Here is a 21,349-nt window from a genome sequence, read left to right as displayed (position 1 = left end):
ATCCAACAGCCGGGGGTCAACCATATTTTTTTTTTCATAAATGTGCTTGTAAATGTCGCGGCCAGTGTAAAGACAAAGGACACCACGTACTTTATATTAAATTTATTGGTGTTCGCACAAATCGTATTTATCATATAGATACACTTTGGTTTGCGCTCGATATGTTTGGCACGTGAGCCTCCTGTACTGCCATAGACATTCATTTGTCAAAGAAAAGCAATACGCTATCCCTTATTGTCGAACCAAGTTGTTAGATTAAAGTACCTGTACAGTACCTACTCATTGCAGTTGAGCCTCGTCGTAATTGTTTGTTGATGGTTTACAATGATAATATAATTAAAACAGGAATACTAATTATCGATATACAATATGTATATACCACCATAAATGTAGTGTAGTTTATGATATCAGAAATAGATAATGGTGTACAACATTAATATGTGTATAAACAAAATTAACCTTTTTGAAATCAATACAATACTCTAGAACTGGTATGTAATGTACACATGTACTTAACAATAAGGTCGGTTACCTATTGTATATAATCAATTAGAAATAGAACAAATGTTTGTAAATTTACATTTCTTAAAATATAAACATTTGTACAGTAATACAGTATTTTTTATCATTATTTAATGTTACAAGGCACAAATTGTAACAATACAATAGAAATGTGAACGATTTCTATCATGTAAGTGTAAAATAGTAATACGTGTGCTGGATAATAGACAATCATTAAATACACATTAGTACGGTGTAGACATCAGTTTCAAATGCTGATATTGAATATTGGATTACGTGATTACACCAGTCAAGTTGCTGGGGAAATGATTGAAGACAATGGTTAATAAGTATGATATAATTAAGAATACATCCATCGTGTGATGTGTCATAATACATTTGTCTAACTCAATTATATTCGTTTTAAATCATAAACTAAAACATTAACATTGATAGATCACCGTTACAGGTATATTTTTTTCTTATTGAAGACAGCTTACATTACTACAGGCTAGCTAAATACTTAGGTTACATTTGATGGATATAATACATTTTGTTCGAATGTTAACATAGGAAATGTGTTAGGAAGTCGTGGGTGTGACCAATGTTTGTAATGTAGTTGCCTCTGCACATCCTGACATACGATGTCACGTGGGATCACGATTGCCATAAACAGCACGCTAGTTTTTATTTAAGCTGATTTCATTCATATATTCACAGTTCAAGCCCAGCCCATGTCATATAGGCAGTCGGACAAACTTAACTATAAATCATATTACTCAATGTTAAATGTGTGAACCAGTAAATGTTTTTGTCATAATCAATATTTAACGTATAACAATTTGGAATAAAGAATAGTAATCAATACATTTGGTGTATATAGGTAATATCTGCATAAAAGAGTAGAACTAATGCTTTGCTATGCCTATGTTAAGGACTCATTAAGGTCTTAAACATTTGGCATATATATATACATGGTCTTTATATAAGAGTGCAAATATTGGTAAAATATATATACAAATACGTATGTGATATAATACAACCTAAATATATTGTGTTGCCTTTAAATGACTGTATAAGTATGATAATTTTAGGACAGGCGATACAACAACTATGTATAAGTATGAACAATGTACATTATGCTACATTGGCTCCTTTACTAGCATTCCTTAAATGGCACAAAGACATAACGACAAAGTTTGGTTTAACGTTATCTGTGGGATTGTCAATAATGAAAGGGTATACAAATACTGCACAAAATTACATCACAAAGACAAAATAGTAAGTAGTGAGGCTAAAACGGATAGAATCTTTAACAACAACAAAGCTACAGTTATTACGTAGGATAAGTTATTGTCCCTTGATGCAGTTTATTCATTTATATGACGTTACATTTTGTATATAGTCTGTCATCCATACACCGTGTATTAAATACATATATCATCAAACAAGCACATTGTGGTATCACACCTAATACAATTACACAAGTCCATGTATGTACATTCTAAATAATGTCATTAACAAGAACTCGGTGTTGATAAAGTGTTTTAAAATCTGGTTAATTGATTTTTAAACATTCTTCCAAAAGTTTGCATAATACTAAAAAATAAGCAAACAACAACTGATATAAAGACGTTATGTTAATCATGTCTATATTGTTAGAGAACGTCTTCGTAACACATTATTATATTTGCAATATAATCACTCGTTTATTACTGCGTTTGAATATAACTGAGATTACTTAAGATTAAAAAAGTTAACTCATGGATGTATATATCTAATCATCACAGCTAAATATTGCTCGAAAGTAACCCTTGATGATACGTCAAAACCTTCATTGCAGGATTTATGTAAAATCAATCGATCGCGAATACATGTCCCTTACTAGGGAGCCCGGATGCAAAAACGTTTCCGAGTTCCATGACTAAATACGGAAATAACAAAGGCAATTAATTAACTGGTTGATTAGCACGTATATCTAACTGGTGTGTCTTTTGTTTAATGGGTAGTATGTAGGTAATTAATATGACGTTTAATGTGTGGTCTATGAGGGGGAAAGTACCAGTTACAGGCGGGCAACGCTATTAATCAAACTCCACCCTAGTTAGACGAATAAAACAACATTTTAGAGCAATGAATGACGTTTCACCTCCGAATGTCACTAATGTCCCTTTTCGCGCACGTAATGGCGAAAAAAACTACCATATGGGACACAGACCAGATGGCATTCCTGACGGGTGGTGATAACATTTAATGCACAACACGTTGGATAGTGAATCAACATGAATATCGTAGGTGACATTTTAAGTGACGTGGACAGCAACAATACCTAGTACATTCTTATTCACGAAAAGCATTATGTCTGAATAAATACAAATAATTGTATCCGTTTGATCTTGATCAGCTTTGGGTTTTAAGATGAAAAATCCATTATCTTAGAATGGTCTCCGTCGTTCTGGATATCACCACTTTATACATACATATTTGTATAGCTTTACACTGGGTTATTGACTATTCGACATCTACATAACGATGCTAACGTATGCTGGCGTGATAATCTTATCCCTTATGTGTATTAAACATTATGCTGGTTTCATAGCGTTTGGACAAATGCTCGACGGAGTTCTAAAAACACACGAATTTATCACCGGGTCCCACACAAGACCAACATTGCAGGATTGTATCACCTCACTCCCCGACTCACACTGAATGTATTTTGAACAGTTGTACGGGTGTGGAAAATATCCTCGGACAATTCCGTCACAGGGAACAAGATCAGGACACAACAGTTCTAAGTTCCGCGGGAAAATGCATGCCATGGCTTCGGGGTCGTACACCAGATCAGTCGCACACTTCTGGACCACGCCCTTATTAGGACTGATGCACTGTATAAATTTAAGACAATTGTCAGGGTGTGGAAAAAGTTTCCCAGGTGGTCCCGTCTTACAAGGTGTTCGCGAGTAAGCTGTAAGATACAAAATACCATGTATGTATACTGCGTGCTCATGTAACAAATGAGTTTATAAGGTGTTTGAGAGTAAGCTGTAATCTATAAAATACCACATATATATACTGTGTTCTCATTAAAAAAGTGAGTTTATAAGGTGTTCGAGAGTAAGCTGTAATCTATAAAATACCACATATATATACTGTGTTCTCATTAAAAAAGTGAGTTTATAAGGTGTTCGAGAGTAAGCTGTAATCTATAAAATACCACATATATATACTGCGTTATCATTAAACAAGTAAGTTTATAAGGTGTTCGAGAGTAAGCTGTAAGATATGAAATGCCTCGTCTGTATGTTGTGTGCTGATTAAACAAATGCGTTTAAAGGTGATAAATCAAATGACGGCAATGGAAGAGACCACAACAATAACTACTCATAAAAGGCGAAATATGTTATGTCTATCCACAGCTATTGGGAACTGAAATAACTGAAAAGTAAGCGCTATTTAACCAGACATGGAGAGCATTAAAATAACTTAATGTGACCATTGTTCAAGTACGATAATTAAAGAACCTACCAGGTCGGGATGGGTATATTGATGACCCAATTGAACTGTTCGAACTCGTGTCGCCATTTTTGGTGGCAGGTGTCGTCGTCTGTATGGCACTAGAAGTGGCGATCGTGGTTTTTGCGGAGGAAGAACTAGTCAGGGGAGCTGGCGGGGCAGCAGCTGCATCCGGGCAAACAAGGTCTGCTCTGTCCTCTACACAAACGGCGGAAGTGACGTCGAATAATAAATTTCCTGTACATACTTGGAGTCGCGATTGACCGTGTTCACATTGGAAATATTTATTACAAGCTATGGGATGGGGATAGAAAGAACCATCCTTAAAGGCGCATGGCGTCCACGCTAAATCTGTAACGTAACAAATGAGATCATGTAGAAACATACAATAGAGGACTGGAGGTTCCACACTAACAGCACGAAAAGTTAACAATTAGCATGTTAAGACATTATACATGACGAGAAAACGACAGAAGGGTCCCGAAAATAAACTATGCCAAAGATAACCTACAGTATCATTGTAACGTTTTATGTGCTAGTCCATACGTCCTAAGTGTTGTGAGTGGACCAACATGCTAACATATTGGCCTAGTAGTGCACCCGTTGTATATGCTAACGTTTGTTTATGCATATATTTTTTTCAGTCACTTCGTAGACTTGGGGATGTTCTTAGAGTTTTACAAGTAAATGAGGCGGTCTCATTGACACTTTTGCATAAATGTATGCTTACACATCATTCCATTCCTAAATAAAGGGGGTATTCATTTGTAGAATTAAGGAACATTTCTTTAAATATTTCTTTAATAAGTATATGCATGCTTTACTGCATTATAAAAAAATCAACATAAGTATATTACATATGTTTATCAATCACATAACAAATATTTACACTTATAAAATGGAGTCGCTAATCAGGTCCAGCTTATACAGCGTACCATTTAATTGTTATTGGCACAAAATGGTATCGTAACATTTAAATTAAATCACCGTACGAACATGTGTATAGGGACTACACCACGAAATATATTCCAGATAAATAGTACAGACTTATGATTAACATCTTCTTGTGTACACTTAGAACAGACGTATGATTAACATGCTCACCTGAACATTAAGAGCAGACTTATGATTAACATCTTCACCTGAACATTAACAGCAGACATAGTATTAACATCTCTACGTGTACATTAAGAGCAAACCTATGACAAACATCTTTGCTTGTACATTTAGAGCTAAATTGCGAACAATTCCGTCACTACTCGTATTGAAGTTAGCGTCTAGCGTTTTGTGTAGAAAAACAATAGTTTTGACCTTGTGGTCACGTATTTGCTTAATGTACTGCTCGACGTATTGCTATTCAATCAGTATTGTGAGATATGATTACTGCAATCGTTACCTGTTTTTGACGGTGCCCTAGTAGTTGTCGTTCTGCGAGTTGTAGTTGTTGTCGACGGTGTAGTTGTAATCTGCACCTTACTGGAGCTTCTATCGCCTGACGATCTGCTTTTACTTTCGCTCTCTTTTAAATTAGAATCCCCTTCAGGTGAGGAATTACTCAATTTACTAAACGAAACAGGCGTCCGTTTATGCTCTATTGTGATCTTAACGTTTTCTAATTCTATTTCAAACTTATCTTCAACAACTTCGCCTTGTCCAGATTTATCCACTTTCGGTGCGGCGGTTTCTATTACTGATATAATATCCTTGGTTGTTGCATCTTTCTCCATGAAGAATAACGTAAAGTTGATATGCTCGTTTCTATGATAAAATAAACAGTGTTATCGGAAGTATGGCATTCAACATTTATAACATATGGTTTTGGTATTGGGCAATATATGTGTTTACACAAAATACGTCAGTATCGATTGACATTTGATTATTTCAACTTAGACGACTGGTCAACGATCAACAATATCATGCTTAAAGCAGTTACGATGTATGTATTACTTAGACTATTGATTAAGTAAAAAGCAACTGCCGTTCCTCACAATACATACATTGATCATATCAAGGTAACCTTATGTTGCCTGATGGTAAGATGGAAGTTGAAATTGGTTAAACCAATCATACATGTATCTAGGGTTAAGTTCAAATCTGATCAAAGAATAACACTTTGTTTAGACAATCCTTTACATCAATTTTAGATTTGACTTTCTCGTCACAAAAACTAAATCGTGCTTACTTGATTGATATTACTTCACATCCTCTGTAAGTGGTTTTGAAATGACTACGCTGGTAATATCGATCCATCTGAAATTTATCAATTGATGTAGGATCATGTTCTAACTGTTTGAGGGTAAATATCATGGTATAAATGAAGATATAGTTAGGTTGCCCAACAGGACGAAAGACTTTCCTCACGAGACTGTAAGCGAATATGTGGTATTCTCATATATATATGGGTTAGGTCAAGCATTTTTACAAGAAAACATGTCGTATTACAGAGTGTTCTTTTATTAAATCAGGGATTTAGTCGGTAAAGCTTATATGTCCAAAATTATAGAGGTACTGGTGTTGAATATAATTCAGCTAAAAATACAGCACAGCAAGAGGTTCATTGTAGATACTCTTGAAGCTTACCTGTTGGCAGTAGTCTAACGCCAGACCTTTAAAATCAGACTGCATCATTTCATCCAGTGATTTTCCATATCTCGTATTCTTTATTTTTACAGCTAAATTGGCACGTAGCATTTCTGAAAATATTTGTTTAAATGTAAACATATAGAAGTTTTCTGAGAATGTAACTATACCCCTATCGTTCCCTGCTGTACTTTTTGTGTTAAAAACTTGTCATATGCCAATTAAGGATCATGGCGATATGCCCAATGAATGCCAGGTACATTTTGTAGAAGTCCTTCAAAATCGGTCCGTTAATTTGACCGCTAGAATGAATAGAGTATTCTCATGTTCACCAATACTGACCTTGCGATATCCCATATACTATGACAAACATTGTACCTATATACATTTCATTCGTCCTAGATAAATGTCAAAGACCGGGAATCAACTTCGTTTAAGGTCGTATCCCCCATTAATAAACGTTCTAAAATATCTTGATTCAAATTGACGGGGTTCTCCAATTATCAACAACAGTTTTGGAAAGACGATGTCAATCTTAACCTAAGAACCTATATCTAATTCAACACAAAACAAGTCAAAGTAAGTCACCCTTTTAATGCCCGTCACTGACCCCTGGTGACGCTAACACTTGTGCTCATAGGAAGACGAGAAACGTTTACAACGACAAGGCAAAGATCACTTCAGAAGTTTTATTAATGCTATAACATGTATTAAGTGCGTATTTAATGATACTGCTGGTGTAAGTTCGACAACACCTTTGACTAATATTATTAATTTTGTTTACAGATTGGAACATGAAGTAAACAATACAAAAGATGACGTCCACCACTGAACTTGAAATATTACATAAGATTATCTTTCTACGTTATTTGTATTTTATATATTCACGACATTTTCCACAAAACTAGTAAATTATTACGCACATATGGACAGACTTCATTCACGGAACTATTTAAGTATTAGTAAATTCTCCTCCACAAAGCTATGAAAATATTATATAAGTATAAATTCCTCTGCCAACATGATTAACAGTCTGTGCCCATTACTCCATTAAGAGAACTGTTACTTGAAAGCTATTAGCAGGGCTTATACAAATACAATCTAACTGTTAGATGTCCCGACTATACGTGTTTCTACTCCATTCACTTTATTGAATTTAATAAGCATGACTTCCTCCATCACGCTGTAGAACAACTATTCATCTTCACCTGTGGCATTTACCTTATAATTAAAAACACTGATGATTTAATATCTTTCCTCATCGAGGTCACGTGAAGTGACAATGTCGACACGCCTAGAGTCGAGGTAACAGGATAACATATATATCATCACATTCCAGTATATTTAACCTTAGACGTGTACTAGTATTGTGTAATAGGATGACACGTTTACGTATATTTGTATCGAATTAATTTAAATCATATGTATACCGTTATATCCAAGTAGTTACTTTTACTTTTATTTTCCGTATTGTATCAAATTACACTGTAGTACCAATCTTAAAACAGATATAGTAAAAAAAACATTTCATGATGAATCTGGTCAAACCTTTTCTCCTTTCGTATTGTATAAAAGTACAGTATACCATAATGGAATCTTGTCATTATTATGTTATATCGCGGAGACATATCCACTGAATTGAAAACAAATTAACAATTTTGTCGCTATTGATAAACATATTTTCGTTCAGTTATTTGTTGAAATTGAAAAAGTGGGTTTTATATATCATGTTACGAATACAAGAATGCATGCATGATATTACTTATTCATTACACTGTTTAAAGTGTTACGGAGGCTCTCTCTCCTGATTATGTCGTAACGACTTGGTTACAATCCCTACTTTATTTCAGACGATACTGAAAAGATACTGGCCAGCGGGACATTACAGAATTGCGAGAGCCTACATATGGCAGGCAGAGAGTAATTAAAAGCTGACTTTGTTTGACGGCACTACTTATTCAATTCTGAAACAAGTTTATTTGATTCTGAAGAAGCGACACACAAGATGTTGATTACATGTATTTGCTGTCATTACGTTTTCCATATCTTCTCGTTCAAACGAGAGTCACGTGGGATTTCTATTGCTTCTTTTCATTTATCCAACGTTCATACTTATTCGTGTTCCGGTTCATAGTACCATAAACGAAACGACATTAACTAGGGTTACTGATATACTGCCTAATATATATATATATATCGATTTAGATACTACAAATCACGTGTTATAAGTGTTTAGATACAGCTGCACGTATATGCTAGATTACATCAGAAAACATTGTAATTAGATATCGCTATATACTTTAAATAAAGCTTTAATAAATGGGCGCTGTAGTTTATGATATATTCTATTGCATCCCAATAAGTGTATACTGTTATTTATGTATTATATAACGCGAGGAACACGAAAACGAAAATCGTGATTCTAACTACAAATCGATAGAACCAGGGCAAAAGTTGGAATAAGGTGGATTAAGGTTCTAGTATACATGTACACCAAATCAACGATTATCACATATAGCGTGCCTTGAGAATCTTACGCTCCAGAATACGGTATATAAAATGAAATGATTAAACTCGTTCAATGATTTGATATGTCACTCGCATAAAGGTAAGTACAATATCGTCTTATTGCACTCGTTTGATTAGTTCTATATGACATAGCCACTAATGTTAGATCCTCTGTTTTCAGAGGAATCACGTGACAAATGTGAAATAGCAATTTGGAATTGTTACTTGTCAATAATATATAGAGGATAAAATACATAAAAACATTTTTATCAATTTGTGTCAAACAGAAATTACAGTAAGATCAATTATGAATTAATGAAGCGAGACAAACTGTATACAATATTTCAGGAGAAATGTACATGTCATCGACAGGCGCTGGTGGAATACCGTTATACAATGACGAATTCCGATGTAATTCCAGTGACATACACCTTTATAAGGACAGTGGTGAGGTGACTAGCCGCGGTATATGACATCTGAACGTAGTGTGTCATCTGACGGGCATTATACAGGCGGAACGACAGTTTTAGCGTTTTTGGTATGAGGAAAATAATGTTATTCTGCTCAAAATACTCTGGGAACATTATCGAAGTATACAGATGGTTGGGAAGTAGTGACCTTATTGATATCACGAATAGGCTATATGGTATCGTTGTACTATCAACAAGCAAGGACAATATATGGTTTTTACAATAAACGACCAAAATTGTGTATAATATTTTTTATAAATAATACCAAAACGAGTGGTGTCTCTAAGTGACAAAAGGGGAACGTTGATGTGCCTATTGTCTTCAATTAAATGTGGCATTCACTCACAACTGGCATAAACAGGGGATGCGTGCAGTATTTTGACAACGTGTCCGTTGACGATTGGCGTAAACATATGCTACATGAATACGTATTTCATTTAGGTTTGTAATGGGACATTTTCCATTATCTTCCGGAAAATATTATGAGGTATGACGTCTATGTCATTTTAAGGCTGTTGAAACTGTCCTGTGGTTTCCAGTAAACGAAGAGGACATCAAATCTCATATCTTGTTGATTGCAAATTACTCGCAACACTATTTTTGGTTTTGACCTGCACCCTCTGATTGCAGTACATAGATAATACAACATGTGTTATGATACTATAACACTGTTTGATCATGTGACCACTTTTGTGACGTCAAGTACTATAGTTGATAGTATTTGCGGGGATTTTAATTTGCTATAGTTGCCATCGAATGCTTTTGGTTACGCTAAAATACATAAATGAATGAACCGCCTAATGATTACCAGGCATGTTTTAATACCCGCGAGAAAGACCCGACTGGGACAATCACGAAATACTAGTTGTAAACTTAACAACTATATAGTAACATATAATTGGTACGGCATAGACTTTTCTGTTCTAGGTACATTACAGATCGACGTTAGTCAAATAACAAAGAATAACCTCGCCACACCCTATTGGAATGTAAATGAAAATTGTTTCTGCTGGTAAACATGAATCACTGTCGGCTTTATTTTCAGCAACATTAATGTGTGTTATAGGGTCATAACATCAGTTTCTAATATAGCGATTGCGTATGTTAAAAACTTACCTATTTCATCTTCGTGTGTTTCTGCAAAGAGTAAATCATACATCGATAAATGAAAAATAAATCACGTCGCAAAGAATAAACATTATTGTATGTGTATTCATCATTAACAACTGTTATTGTTCAATATTTAATGTTGTTTCTACATCATTTACATTTTACAAAATCATGATAAGCCTTAAATATATATACATTGTTGTTACACAAAAAAAAAGATATCATAACTATACATTCAGCTATGCTAAAATTTGACAACAGTTATATCAAAATATCAACAATAATTCGCATAAATGTTCGTAGCGTTTGCGAAAACTGAAATATATATCATTATCTAAATAACATTTTATATATTATATATTTCATACATTGTAACTTACTTTTTAATTCTATAGCAAAGTAAATAGCAGCCCCTAGACTTGCAGCTAAAATAAGCATTATCATCACCCCCATACAGGGCCTCAATGTCTTCCGTAAACGGGTACTAAATGAATCGGGTACGGGTTGTATAAAGGCAAAAGGGTCCGTGTGATCTGCCGAACAGACACTCGCTAACTTGGCCTGTGACGTTTGTGACTTAGAGCGATTACTCCTGTGCGTATGGTTGCTCCGTGCACTTCGACCACTATGTAAACTCCCGATGCTTTCCGCAGTAGAATGAACTCTCGGAATGCGTTGTCCTGTTCTGTCTAAATCCGTCCGTGATGATTCCTTGGACAATTCACGTATATGTTTACTTGAGTGAGTTTTTGACACTTCACTTTCACGTCTACTTGCAGGCTGAGATACCCTACTTTTATCACTGCGGTTGTCAGTCGCTGATTCGCGTCTTTTGCCTACATACAAATGATGATGTGGATTAGAACTTTTCCGACGATCTCTTCTTTTTGTATGAGTTTCGAACTCTGACATTTCACTCAAAGAAGTTGTGCTGTAACCTGAGGTCTCATCCAACTGTCGCCTTCTTTTCTTTTTTCGTCTTTCTTCCTCCGCCACTGTACAATCAGGCGAAATTGTCCGAATGCAGGGAAACTCTTTGTCCGCTGACGGTCCATCACAGTAATCATTAGAGAAATTATTGTTGGAGTGATGCAATGATCTCTGAAATAGAAGAAGTCATTTAATAAGAGACAGCGTGCGTAATAAAAACCTAGTGCAAAACAACAGCTGGAGAAGAGATGTTTAGAATACTAGATAGGTAACGGATTATATTGAATCAAAGAAATTAAAATAATGCGTTGTAATGATATCAAATAACTAAAGCTTTGATGAACTGAGGTAACTCTGTATTTTTGTATTTTTGTTATAAAGAGAATGGTATATCATAATTAAATAGCTATATATTCCTGTTACGTCCATATATAAACACAAGTCTAGGCGGTGTTTCTTGGTAAAGGAGCCTTGAATTGTTATGACTGATGATAGCTTACACCTGTGTGCTAAAACATGGCATTCCAACAGAAATTGAGTACAAAATCACAGGGAAGCATACTTAAACAGCCTGGGGTAGCGTATTGAATATGAAACTCGGGGTTATATGTTATAAATGTATACAACTTTTATGGGAGATTGATAAATAACAGCATCCTATAACAGAATCAATGTATCAAAATGGAAGTAAATGGTCCCCCCCCCCCCCCCCCCCCTTTATATGGAATTGACTTTTCTCATCCTAGAGTGAAGCTACATGTGAAGCACGTGCATTTAATTATTAATGTGTGATCAGGGGATTTACGGGCGTAGTACTCGCGAATTTAATCCGCTAATGTTGGCTTTGATAAACACTTACATGTATAATATCGATCTATTTGATCGGAATTTTGAATTGGTTACTAGTAACTGATACATTATCGGGTGGGAATCTTGAGAATTCCTAAAACTTCAGATGCTACATAGTTCAATGACATTTAATAGTATCTGATTATATTCATTGAAGCTATATATATATATTTCATTTTCAATTTATTCTTTCATCTAATATTTTATGATTTTTTTTCCATTATGCTTAGTGCTTTTATACGATTCTCGGTCGTCGCTGTGAGCATTAGCTGGGCATTGGAAATATCTAGTTTAGTATGCGGAGATTAAGTTAAGGAGTTAATTTAGTAGATTTAAGTTAAGATAATACATTGTAGATCTGAGTATGGATCTGAGTGTAGATAATAGATCTAAGTGTAGAGAATAAGTCTTAGTTTAGATAATAGTAGTAGAACATAGATCTTATTGTATATAACGATTATAAGTTATGGTGTATATCTATTGCTAGGTTTGTGGTTGGATTAAAACAAACACAGTAGATCTTGATCTAGACCCTTATATAACATCTAGTGTTCACATAAATCATCATACCTGTCGGCTGTAAATATATCTAATAATTCAACTATTATTACCGACAAATCAACAGAGTAAATAACACTGAATAAACAAAACTTTAATTATTCTAAATATAGACCAGGACGAAATATAAATAAAACATAAATAAACATGTGAGACTCTTGAAAACACTCAATAAAACCATGTTTTCCGAAAGGATAAGCGTCTTCTGCTTCATCAACTTTATGACACTAGCCAGGTATTTAAAAGAAAAAATCGGGTATAATTCCATTCTCAGAATGACAATTAGAGCGGTGACAACAAACACAATCTAGCACTCCCTGTCACAGTACAAAACGAAATATAGCTTTATCACCATACTAACACAGCATGTCATCACAAAAAAACAAATAAATCATATAAAAAAACCTGTATGTAACAATATGTTTTTGTCTGATATCTTTATTCGGTAAAATTAATGTTCCCTTCACAGACTCGCACAAATATACTAAAATGATGCGCAGACAATAAAGCCTGTCCTACAGTGGTTATATTTAGACTATACTTTACCTGGAGCAATGTTAAAGTCGTGGTTTGCCTGTCAGTGATTCGGATATCCACTTAGTACACAATGTCATTTCCAGGAATGTATAACATTAACCGTTCTCTTCTGGTATATATTGTTTTCTTTCCTTTATTCAAGAATACATTTCCTTGTAATTAAGTTTTTAAATGGCAAATTGTGAATTGATTAGCTGCAGATACTTTCATATTCAGATTAAAAGAACAATATAAACGCAACATCACATCCTTGTACCGGCTTAGTTATCATAAATCCATAATTAGCGTATAGTTTATAGATACCGTACATATTCGTAACTGTTAAGATAAAGGTCATGTCAGTGGTTAATATGCGGTATATTTTCTTCTCAAGTTGCTATGTGCAGCCAAGAACACACAGTAATTTACTTTACAATGTAAAATCGACGGCACATAAGTAAAGCATGAAATAGAATGTAACAAAGAAATCACTGACCAGATACAACGGCAATAAGACATGGATCCGGAGGGATAAGCGTCTTACGCAGTAAAAAGAGCGACTTCATAATCCAAATGATGTGACTTTCTACAAGTACGGGATATCTTTATTACAATACGAACATATCAAACCTCGGTCGGAGTATATGCACTTACAGCATGAACCCTTCCAAGAAAATCCCTAACTCTTCGTCAAAACTGAATAACAGAGACCGAGGCCAATCTAAAACTAAAGTCAGCATGAACCCTTCCAAGAAAATCCCTAACTCTTCGTCAAAAATGAATAACAGGGACCGAGGACAATTTAAAACTGAAGTCAGCATGAAATTTTCCAAGAAAAACTAAATAATAAAGGACCGAGGACAATCTAAAACTAAAGTCAATACATTAAGTCATGTTGAACTTTTTCTGGAAACTATCAACTCAAATTCGAAACAAAAGGAACAAAGGAAGAGATAATGTCCATATAAGAAGGAAGTTTTCATATAAAATATCCTAAGAAATATTTTGCCATTAAATTGGAATGGAATGGCGTAGATACGCACCAGTAAGAACAGTGACGACATATCGGACTCCATCACGATATCACAGACGCTTAACTCACACGTATATGCACAGGAAAGGCATACAGGTACAAAACGATGACTTGACAACGGAAATCATGGAGTCATCATTATTATGTGGGAGGGATACAGTCGTGTGGCCATCAAACGCCAATACCTGTCAGCTCTGAGAGGGGGTCACGCCTATCCCTCTATCGATTTACGAGGTAAATGAGACAATTCCTATCTACTGGTAAATGCCACTCCTTATAATCGAACGTTGACAAGCATGCCTATTCAATCTCACAATCGATTGTTAATTAGCTCGTACAACACTTAGGTCACACGGGGCATATACATAACACTTTGTAACATTTTCATTTTCTTATAAAAACACTATGTACATGAATATAATTATAAGATAAAAAATACTATCTTGCGGTCATTAAACTTTAGATGAGGGCATACACATTATTTTACATGTACAGCCATGAGACTTTACATGTTGGTAATTAAGATATTGTGTCATACAGCCAATAAAATGTGTATATTGGTATAATTGTTGTCTTGAAGCCTCAGTACTGTGCATGTTGGTATAATAATTGTCTTTCAGTCCAAATATTGTTAGTATAATAATTGTATTACACACTCGATACTGCTGTGCATGTTGGTATAATACTTGTCTTGAAGCCCCGAAACTGTAAATGATGGTATAATAATTATCTGAACGCCCCGATACTATACATGTTGGTATAATAAGTGTCTTGAAACCTCGATACTGTACATGACCTCGACACTGTACATGTTGGTATGGTATGTTGTCCTGAAGCCTCGATACTGTATTACATGTTGGTATAATAAGTGTCTTGAAACCTCAATACTGTACATGACCTCGATACTGTACATGTTGGTATACATGAGTGTATACTGCCATACACCCTGATGCAGTACATGTTTGTATTAATATTGTTAACTAACCTACATTCCACAAGGAATTGCCAATACTAAAAGTTTCCATTAACCGACCGAAACGGTTATTGTTTCTGATTTTCCACTTCCTTTGAACTTTGTTGGAATTTATCGAGTACTCTATTGCATGTCTTCTGAAGAACAAATGCACTTGTTCACTGTTTGGTAATACATTGATTTTTTTCTGAATATTTCACGTGCCGATCTCTGAATGGATATGCTTGTATTGTATTTTCTTCCATGTTATCTTTTTATTATGTAACGTAGCACGTATTTGCCTAACTTATCGATAATTGAGTAATTTGTTCTTGTAGATATCCATGAAATATCTATCAAACTACAGTTGGTAGACGAAAGTACATGCATACTGAATTTAGAGTAATATCATTACAAATATTCCATATTGACATACAGTATTGGGGCTATAAGACAATATGATATCAACATGTGCAGTATCAGGTCCGTATCACTTAATGTATAGCCTTCAAATAATATGAAACACAGTATTCTAACGAACTTCCAATACCAGAGGGAAAAGTCTAGGTTGGTTGATGGAAACATTGGGATATTTTTACGATTGATATCATGATCAGTTTGTGAATTTGCGAATATATATTGCGATAAGGTTAGTCTATTTAATGTGTATGACTGTTTATGGTCAGCTAACGGTTATCAGCTAACGTTCAACCTTCCACGACGGCTACCGGGAAACGTTCAAATTCCCACAATGGTTATCAGTAAACGTTTAACCTTCATAACAACAAGTTACATACAAAAAATGTACGTAATCGGGCGAAACATTGTATAAGAGCGGAATACCCTATTCAAAAGAATAGAGTAAAATACAAACTGATATTCCGATATGGGGCTAGGTACGCCGAAAGGGCAAAAAGAAAGGGCAAAAAAGATATAGGACAAACGTTAGATAAATTTCAACAAGGTTATCAAAAATCACTTATTTGATTGGAATAGTAAGTTTGGGGAAGTTATGCTTTGATCAGTTTCGATTGAGTATACATTGATGTGTCACAGCTTAACAAAATTATTCAGTGTCAGAAAATTTGTAATTGTTATAATAACATGATTTGAAATATCGCATTGCCTTGTTCAATATGTAGTAAGACATGCTCGATGTTTGTTGATGTATCTAGTGGTTCCGTTTTCACCAACCCTAACTTTCATTTTATGAATGCGACTTAACCCTGAATAGACCTAGATTTACCGGCTCCCGTCGATGAAACAGAGGACGCTTACTCCACCGGAACACTGGGTCGTATTCTCCTTGTATGTTTTCACTTTTAAAATCTGTGGTTGTTTACATTTGTTTTTTTATTTCGAGTTTTTTGGTTTCATTCGCATGTTGTTGAAAAGATATTATATTTACACTTCACATTTAACGCCTTACTGTTCCTGCGTTCTAAATCAACCTTCAACACTTAATAAATCACATAAAATGGGTAGACCATGTACCCAAATTGGTACACTATGTCAAATATACAAATATACAAACTATAGTAGTAAATATAAAACAATCTATGGCTGTTTACATTTTGTTTTTTTTATTTCGAGTTTAATAATTTTGGTTTCATTCGCATGTTGTTGAAAAGATACTATATTTACACTTCACATTTAACGCCTTACTGTTCCTGGGTTTTAAATCAACCTTCAACACTTAATAAATCACATAAAATGGGTAGACCATGTACCCAAATTGGTACACTATGTCAAATATACAAATATACAAACTATAGTAGTAAATATCACCAGATAAAAGGATCCAGCTCTCAAGTACATTACGATGTCAGTTCTAGTTGACAACAGTTTCGACATGCCCAGAATGGTGATATTTATTTTAATATTAGCATACGATACACCAATTGCAGACGGACAGGACGAATATCTATAATAAGGATTCCCTCCTACCAATGTACTTTGAGATGTTTCTTACAGAGACAAAGAAGAGGAGGAGTATCCATGGAGTGGATAGAAAATTGTGTAAAAACATTGTTTATATTCACCACTCAAGAACTTGAGCCAACTACAATGAATAGGATAGCATATCTTATATATACACAAGGCGGGATTTACAAGATTAAAATCGAAAGTTATACTAAACGGAAAAAGTACATATTGACAAAGAGACGTCTCTATAAGTTATTAAATGAAAATATTTGTCAAGATGCTTATTTCAGTGTTGAAAATATGTCTTGAAAGCTTTCTGCAGTAGTATGCGATGTTTATATTCTCTACTATACGTCCTCTGAGCAGGATAACATATCAATATGATGTTTGAAAATAAATTTTGGTTGATTTTGGTTTTTTGGTTTTGATTGTTGTTTTTTTCAAAAGAACTGACGGAGCAATGCATTGGTCTGTTTTCATGATTAAATTTCCCCTCGAAAACTGATGTTTTTGACATTGTAATGGGATAACTTATGACAAAAAAATCGACAAGCGTTCTTATCTGGCAAATATATTGTTCATTTTGTTTAATAAGTTACGGGTAAAACATCACGTGACGTTGTAAGGGCCATCAGGTATGTTGTATGATTGTTTTATTTTGGTGTGTTGTCTTTATGCCTGTATAATTCAATTGATCATTCCTAACAAATGAAACGCTCAACGCTCATAAAATGAAATGAATAAAACTGAGATTAAAAATGTAAAAGATTAAACATGCAAATCAAATAATAGTTAAAGTAATACTAGTTTACATGAGGCAATTGGTTGTGTTTAATCACGAGAGAACTGGACATACCACATACCATGATGGTCGTGCCATGCAGATACACATGGCCGAATGCTTGACCCCGTTATCACTAGTGGTCAACTGTTATTCAGCTATGTCGGAAACATGTGTACACGTCCGTATTTTGTTCTCAGATCATGGCCTGCCCTTAGGACAATACAAACGCATTTAGTAAGGACACAAACTCAGAACAGATATTTTATCAGATTTGACCTCGATTTACAATTTTCAAATGAAATCTTTCGGCATCATTTGTCATTGGGACACAGAAGGTTTCTAAATACACACGCTAAACACAAAGGTAGCTCGATGTCGTTTGACCTTTACAGCACGTACACAAATGGCCCATTGTTTTGTACGAAATACATATGATAATTCACTTCACGAAATTATAATTCAACAGCACGCAGACCTAATTAAAATATGTATCATTTAAGCTTTCTATTTTAAAGCCCATTTCCTATTTGATTTCCTTGTAGGGTTAGAACAATTAAACCAGTAATACATCCTAATTATTAAAGTAGATAGTTGCGGATGTATCATATGATACTATTATATAGGAGTATATGATCGTGTGTAGGATGCTTTAACATTGTGATATGTAAATTTGTAATTCTGTCATAGACAGCGCCGGCTTAAAATGCCTAGTGACAGGCAAACATGTATAGACTGCGAATACATTTGCATTGTTTTACCATTTACCGGTATAATCAGGAAATAAATTAATATTTATGAGAATGTTTTGTTGTTATAATTGGATATTTTGCACTTGGTTGTCTGGGTGTTAATCTAAGCCTATATATCTATCATTACATACAATATCGTTATAGTTTATTTGATTTTATAAAATTTAAGGTGTGTCTATTAATTTTGTAATGATCCTGTCATGTAAATGTATGTTTTTGCTGTAAATATGGTGAATTAATGATAGTATATGATGTGTATATAGTCTCTGTATTAATGGTACATTGTACTTACTATTTACTTTTGTAGGTATTTCGATAAAAATAATCCAAAGGGGAATTGTTTATAAAGAACATGTTCCTCCCGACAAAACCTGTGTGTATTTATCTTCATGAGATATACGTAAAGAGGCTCTCAGTACACATTCACTGAATCAATCATGATAATTCACCATTACACTTGCTTAATTCACAGTTACAATTGACCATTACACTTACTTAATTCATAGGTATAATTCACCATTAAACTTACTTAATTCACAGTTATAATCTACTATTACTCTTACTTAATTCAACATTAAAATTCACCATTAAACTTACTTGATTCACCAGTAAATTCACCTTTACACTTACTTAATTTACAATTATAATTTACCAATACACAGGTAATGAGGGTATTTCTCAAAAAAGAGATTGGAGTATAGCTGAGGAAAAACAATATTAGCAATCGGTTGATAATGGTGACCACAACATCGTCCTTATATCTATACAATACACATCTCTTGGTGTTTTGTGTAATTTTGTCCTTCAAGAAAATCCTGCTGATTAAGGCGAACATCTAAGTGATTATCGAATGAACTACCATATACTGGCATGTTTACACTGGCCATACTTATCCCAATTATCTGTTCAAACAAGTTGAACAAATGTCATCAGCTAACTGGGATCCTAACTTACCAGATCCTGGTCGGACAAACTGCCATAACCCCAAGAAGTTTCGGTATGTTTTGATGGAATGACACAAGATGAACGTCGTTGATCTGGTTCGTCGTCAAAACGTTTTACCCAGGCTGGTGTTTCCATTGTCCTTTTGTCTTAATTACATAAGCCAAGGAACTGCTTCCGTCCTTGTTCATATTTAACAATTCTGCCTTCTGTGAATCTGTAAAACATCCATCCACTGTGTATGGAATCACGGGCCATAGTATCCATTGTATAATCCCAGCTGTCATAACACTTATCACATGTTATCAGCGAAGATATAATGATTAAGGTCTTTAAAAGACCTTAAGCATTATGTCCCAATCAAATCCGTTAAAACACGAGTAGTTATATTTTCATAATACTGTTAAATTCCCGTTGTCTCCACTGACAACATCTCATTACTCAGTCGAACTTAGTATGGTCAACCATTCAGAGAATAACATACCTAGAAGCATTGTCTCACTACCAGATTCAGTCATGCAGAACAAGCCGGGGCCCCGAAAACGTGCGATAGAGCTAATTAACCTTCGGGGCATGAACGATAGCGCACTATGACGGTATATCTGTACAGGTAAAAGTTGTATATACCTAGAGGCTAGTAGGCGTTAATAGAACTCATGTCACCTGTTCTATTAACAGTCATAGGTCATCAACGGTGATCATACATTTGTAGATTTGTCCAATAATTGTTAGAGGCTTACTAATTGATACAACGTAACATTTGCAGTACACACAATATACGGGCCTTAAATATCTCTACGCCTTAATGATCACCCAAGATATTCCCTTTGTTGGCTGATTTGGTAAAGTTCTTCCGATACATACCAGTTAGCGACCTGGTATCTATCTTTTATTCCAGAAATAAATAGTATGATAAAATTGGAACATTTAACTACAATTTGAAAAATTAAACAAAGTTGTTGTTGTTTTTGTTTTTTGGGGGAGGGGGTGAAAGCAACAGAAGCTATAATTAGTCTAAAACATAAATGTCATTCGAAAATAAGCGCATAATTATAGCATAGATTTTCTAAATACAAAATAATAAAGTTTTGTAAGCTCGGATTAAGTACAAATTTTATTTACAATATATCTTAATACTTTTTTTTATAAACTTATAAAGAAAACGTTTGATTTCAATATTGCTTTATGAATCTATGTGTACACTGGTCAAAACAATGACGTTATATTGACGAGTATTGCACACAAAAAAAAGCTGGATAGCTTCTATCTTTATACCGTAATCAACTTTATCATATAGATGATTTTTTCTTCCAACACTCATCAATGCTTAATTTAGATTTAAAGAGTTGTTCAAAAGACACACAAGATAAAGAGTTAGGTAAAGAAGAACCAAAACGAATTACACTACATAATACAGCTGTTTTGTCC

At 34.4% G+C, this 21,349-nt stretch overlaps 1 protein-coding gene across 1 annotated transcript; it reads right to left on the bottom strand.

Moving 5' to 3' along the window:
* Positions 1 to 87: 87 nt before the first annotated feature.
* LOC117342009 lies at positions 88 to 20,466 on the bottom strand. The gene is made up of 8 exons (XM_033903949.1): positions 19,934 to 20,466; positions 11,063 to 11,783; positions 10,689 to 10,709; positions 6,595 to 6,707; positions 6,197 to 6,264; positions 5,411 to 5,772; positions 4,027 to 4,365; positions 88 to 3,466 (listed from the first exon to the last, which is right to left on the bottom strand). The coding sequence occupies exons 1-8, from the start codon at positions 20,057 to 20,059 to the stop codon at positions 3,084 to 3,086; spliced, it is 2,133 nt and encodes a 710-aa protein (XP_033759840.1). The 5' UTR covers positions 20,060 to 20,466; the 3' UTR covers positions 88 to 3,083.
* Between the last annotated feature and the right edge of the window lie 883 nt (positions 20,467 to 21,349).

Source organism: Pecten maximus, chromosome 14, assembly GCF_902652985.1.
Source record: "Pecten maximus chromosome 14, xPecMax1.1, whole genome shotgun sequence".
Taxonomy (NCBI): domain Eukaryota; kingdom Metazoa; phylum Mollusca; class Bivalvia; order Pectinida; family Pectinidae; genus Pecten; species Pecten maximus.
This window is presented reverse-complemented; position numbering and strand designations above follow the sequence as displayed.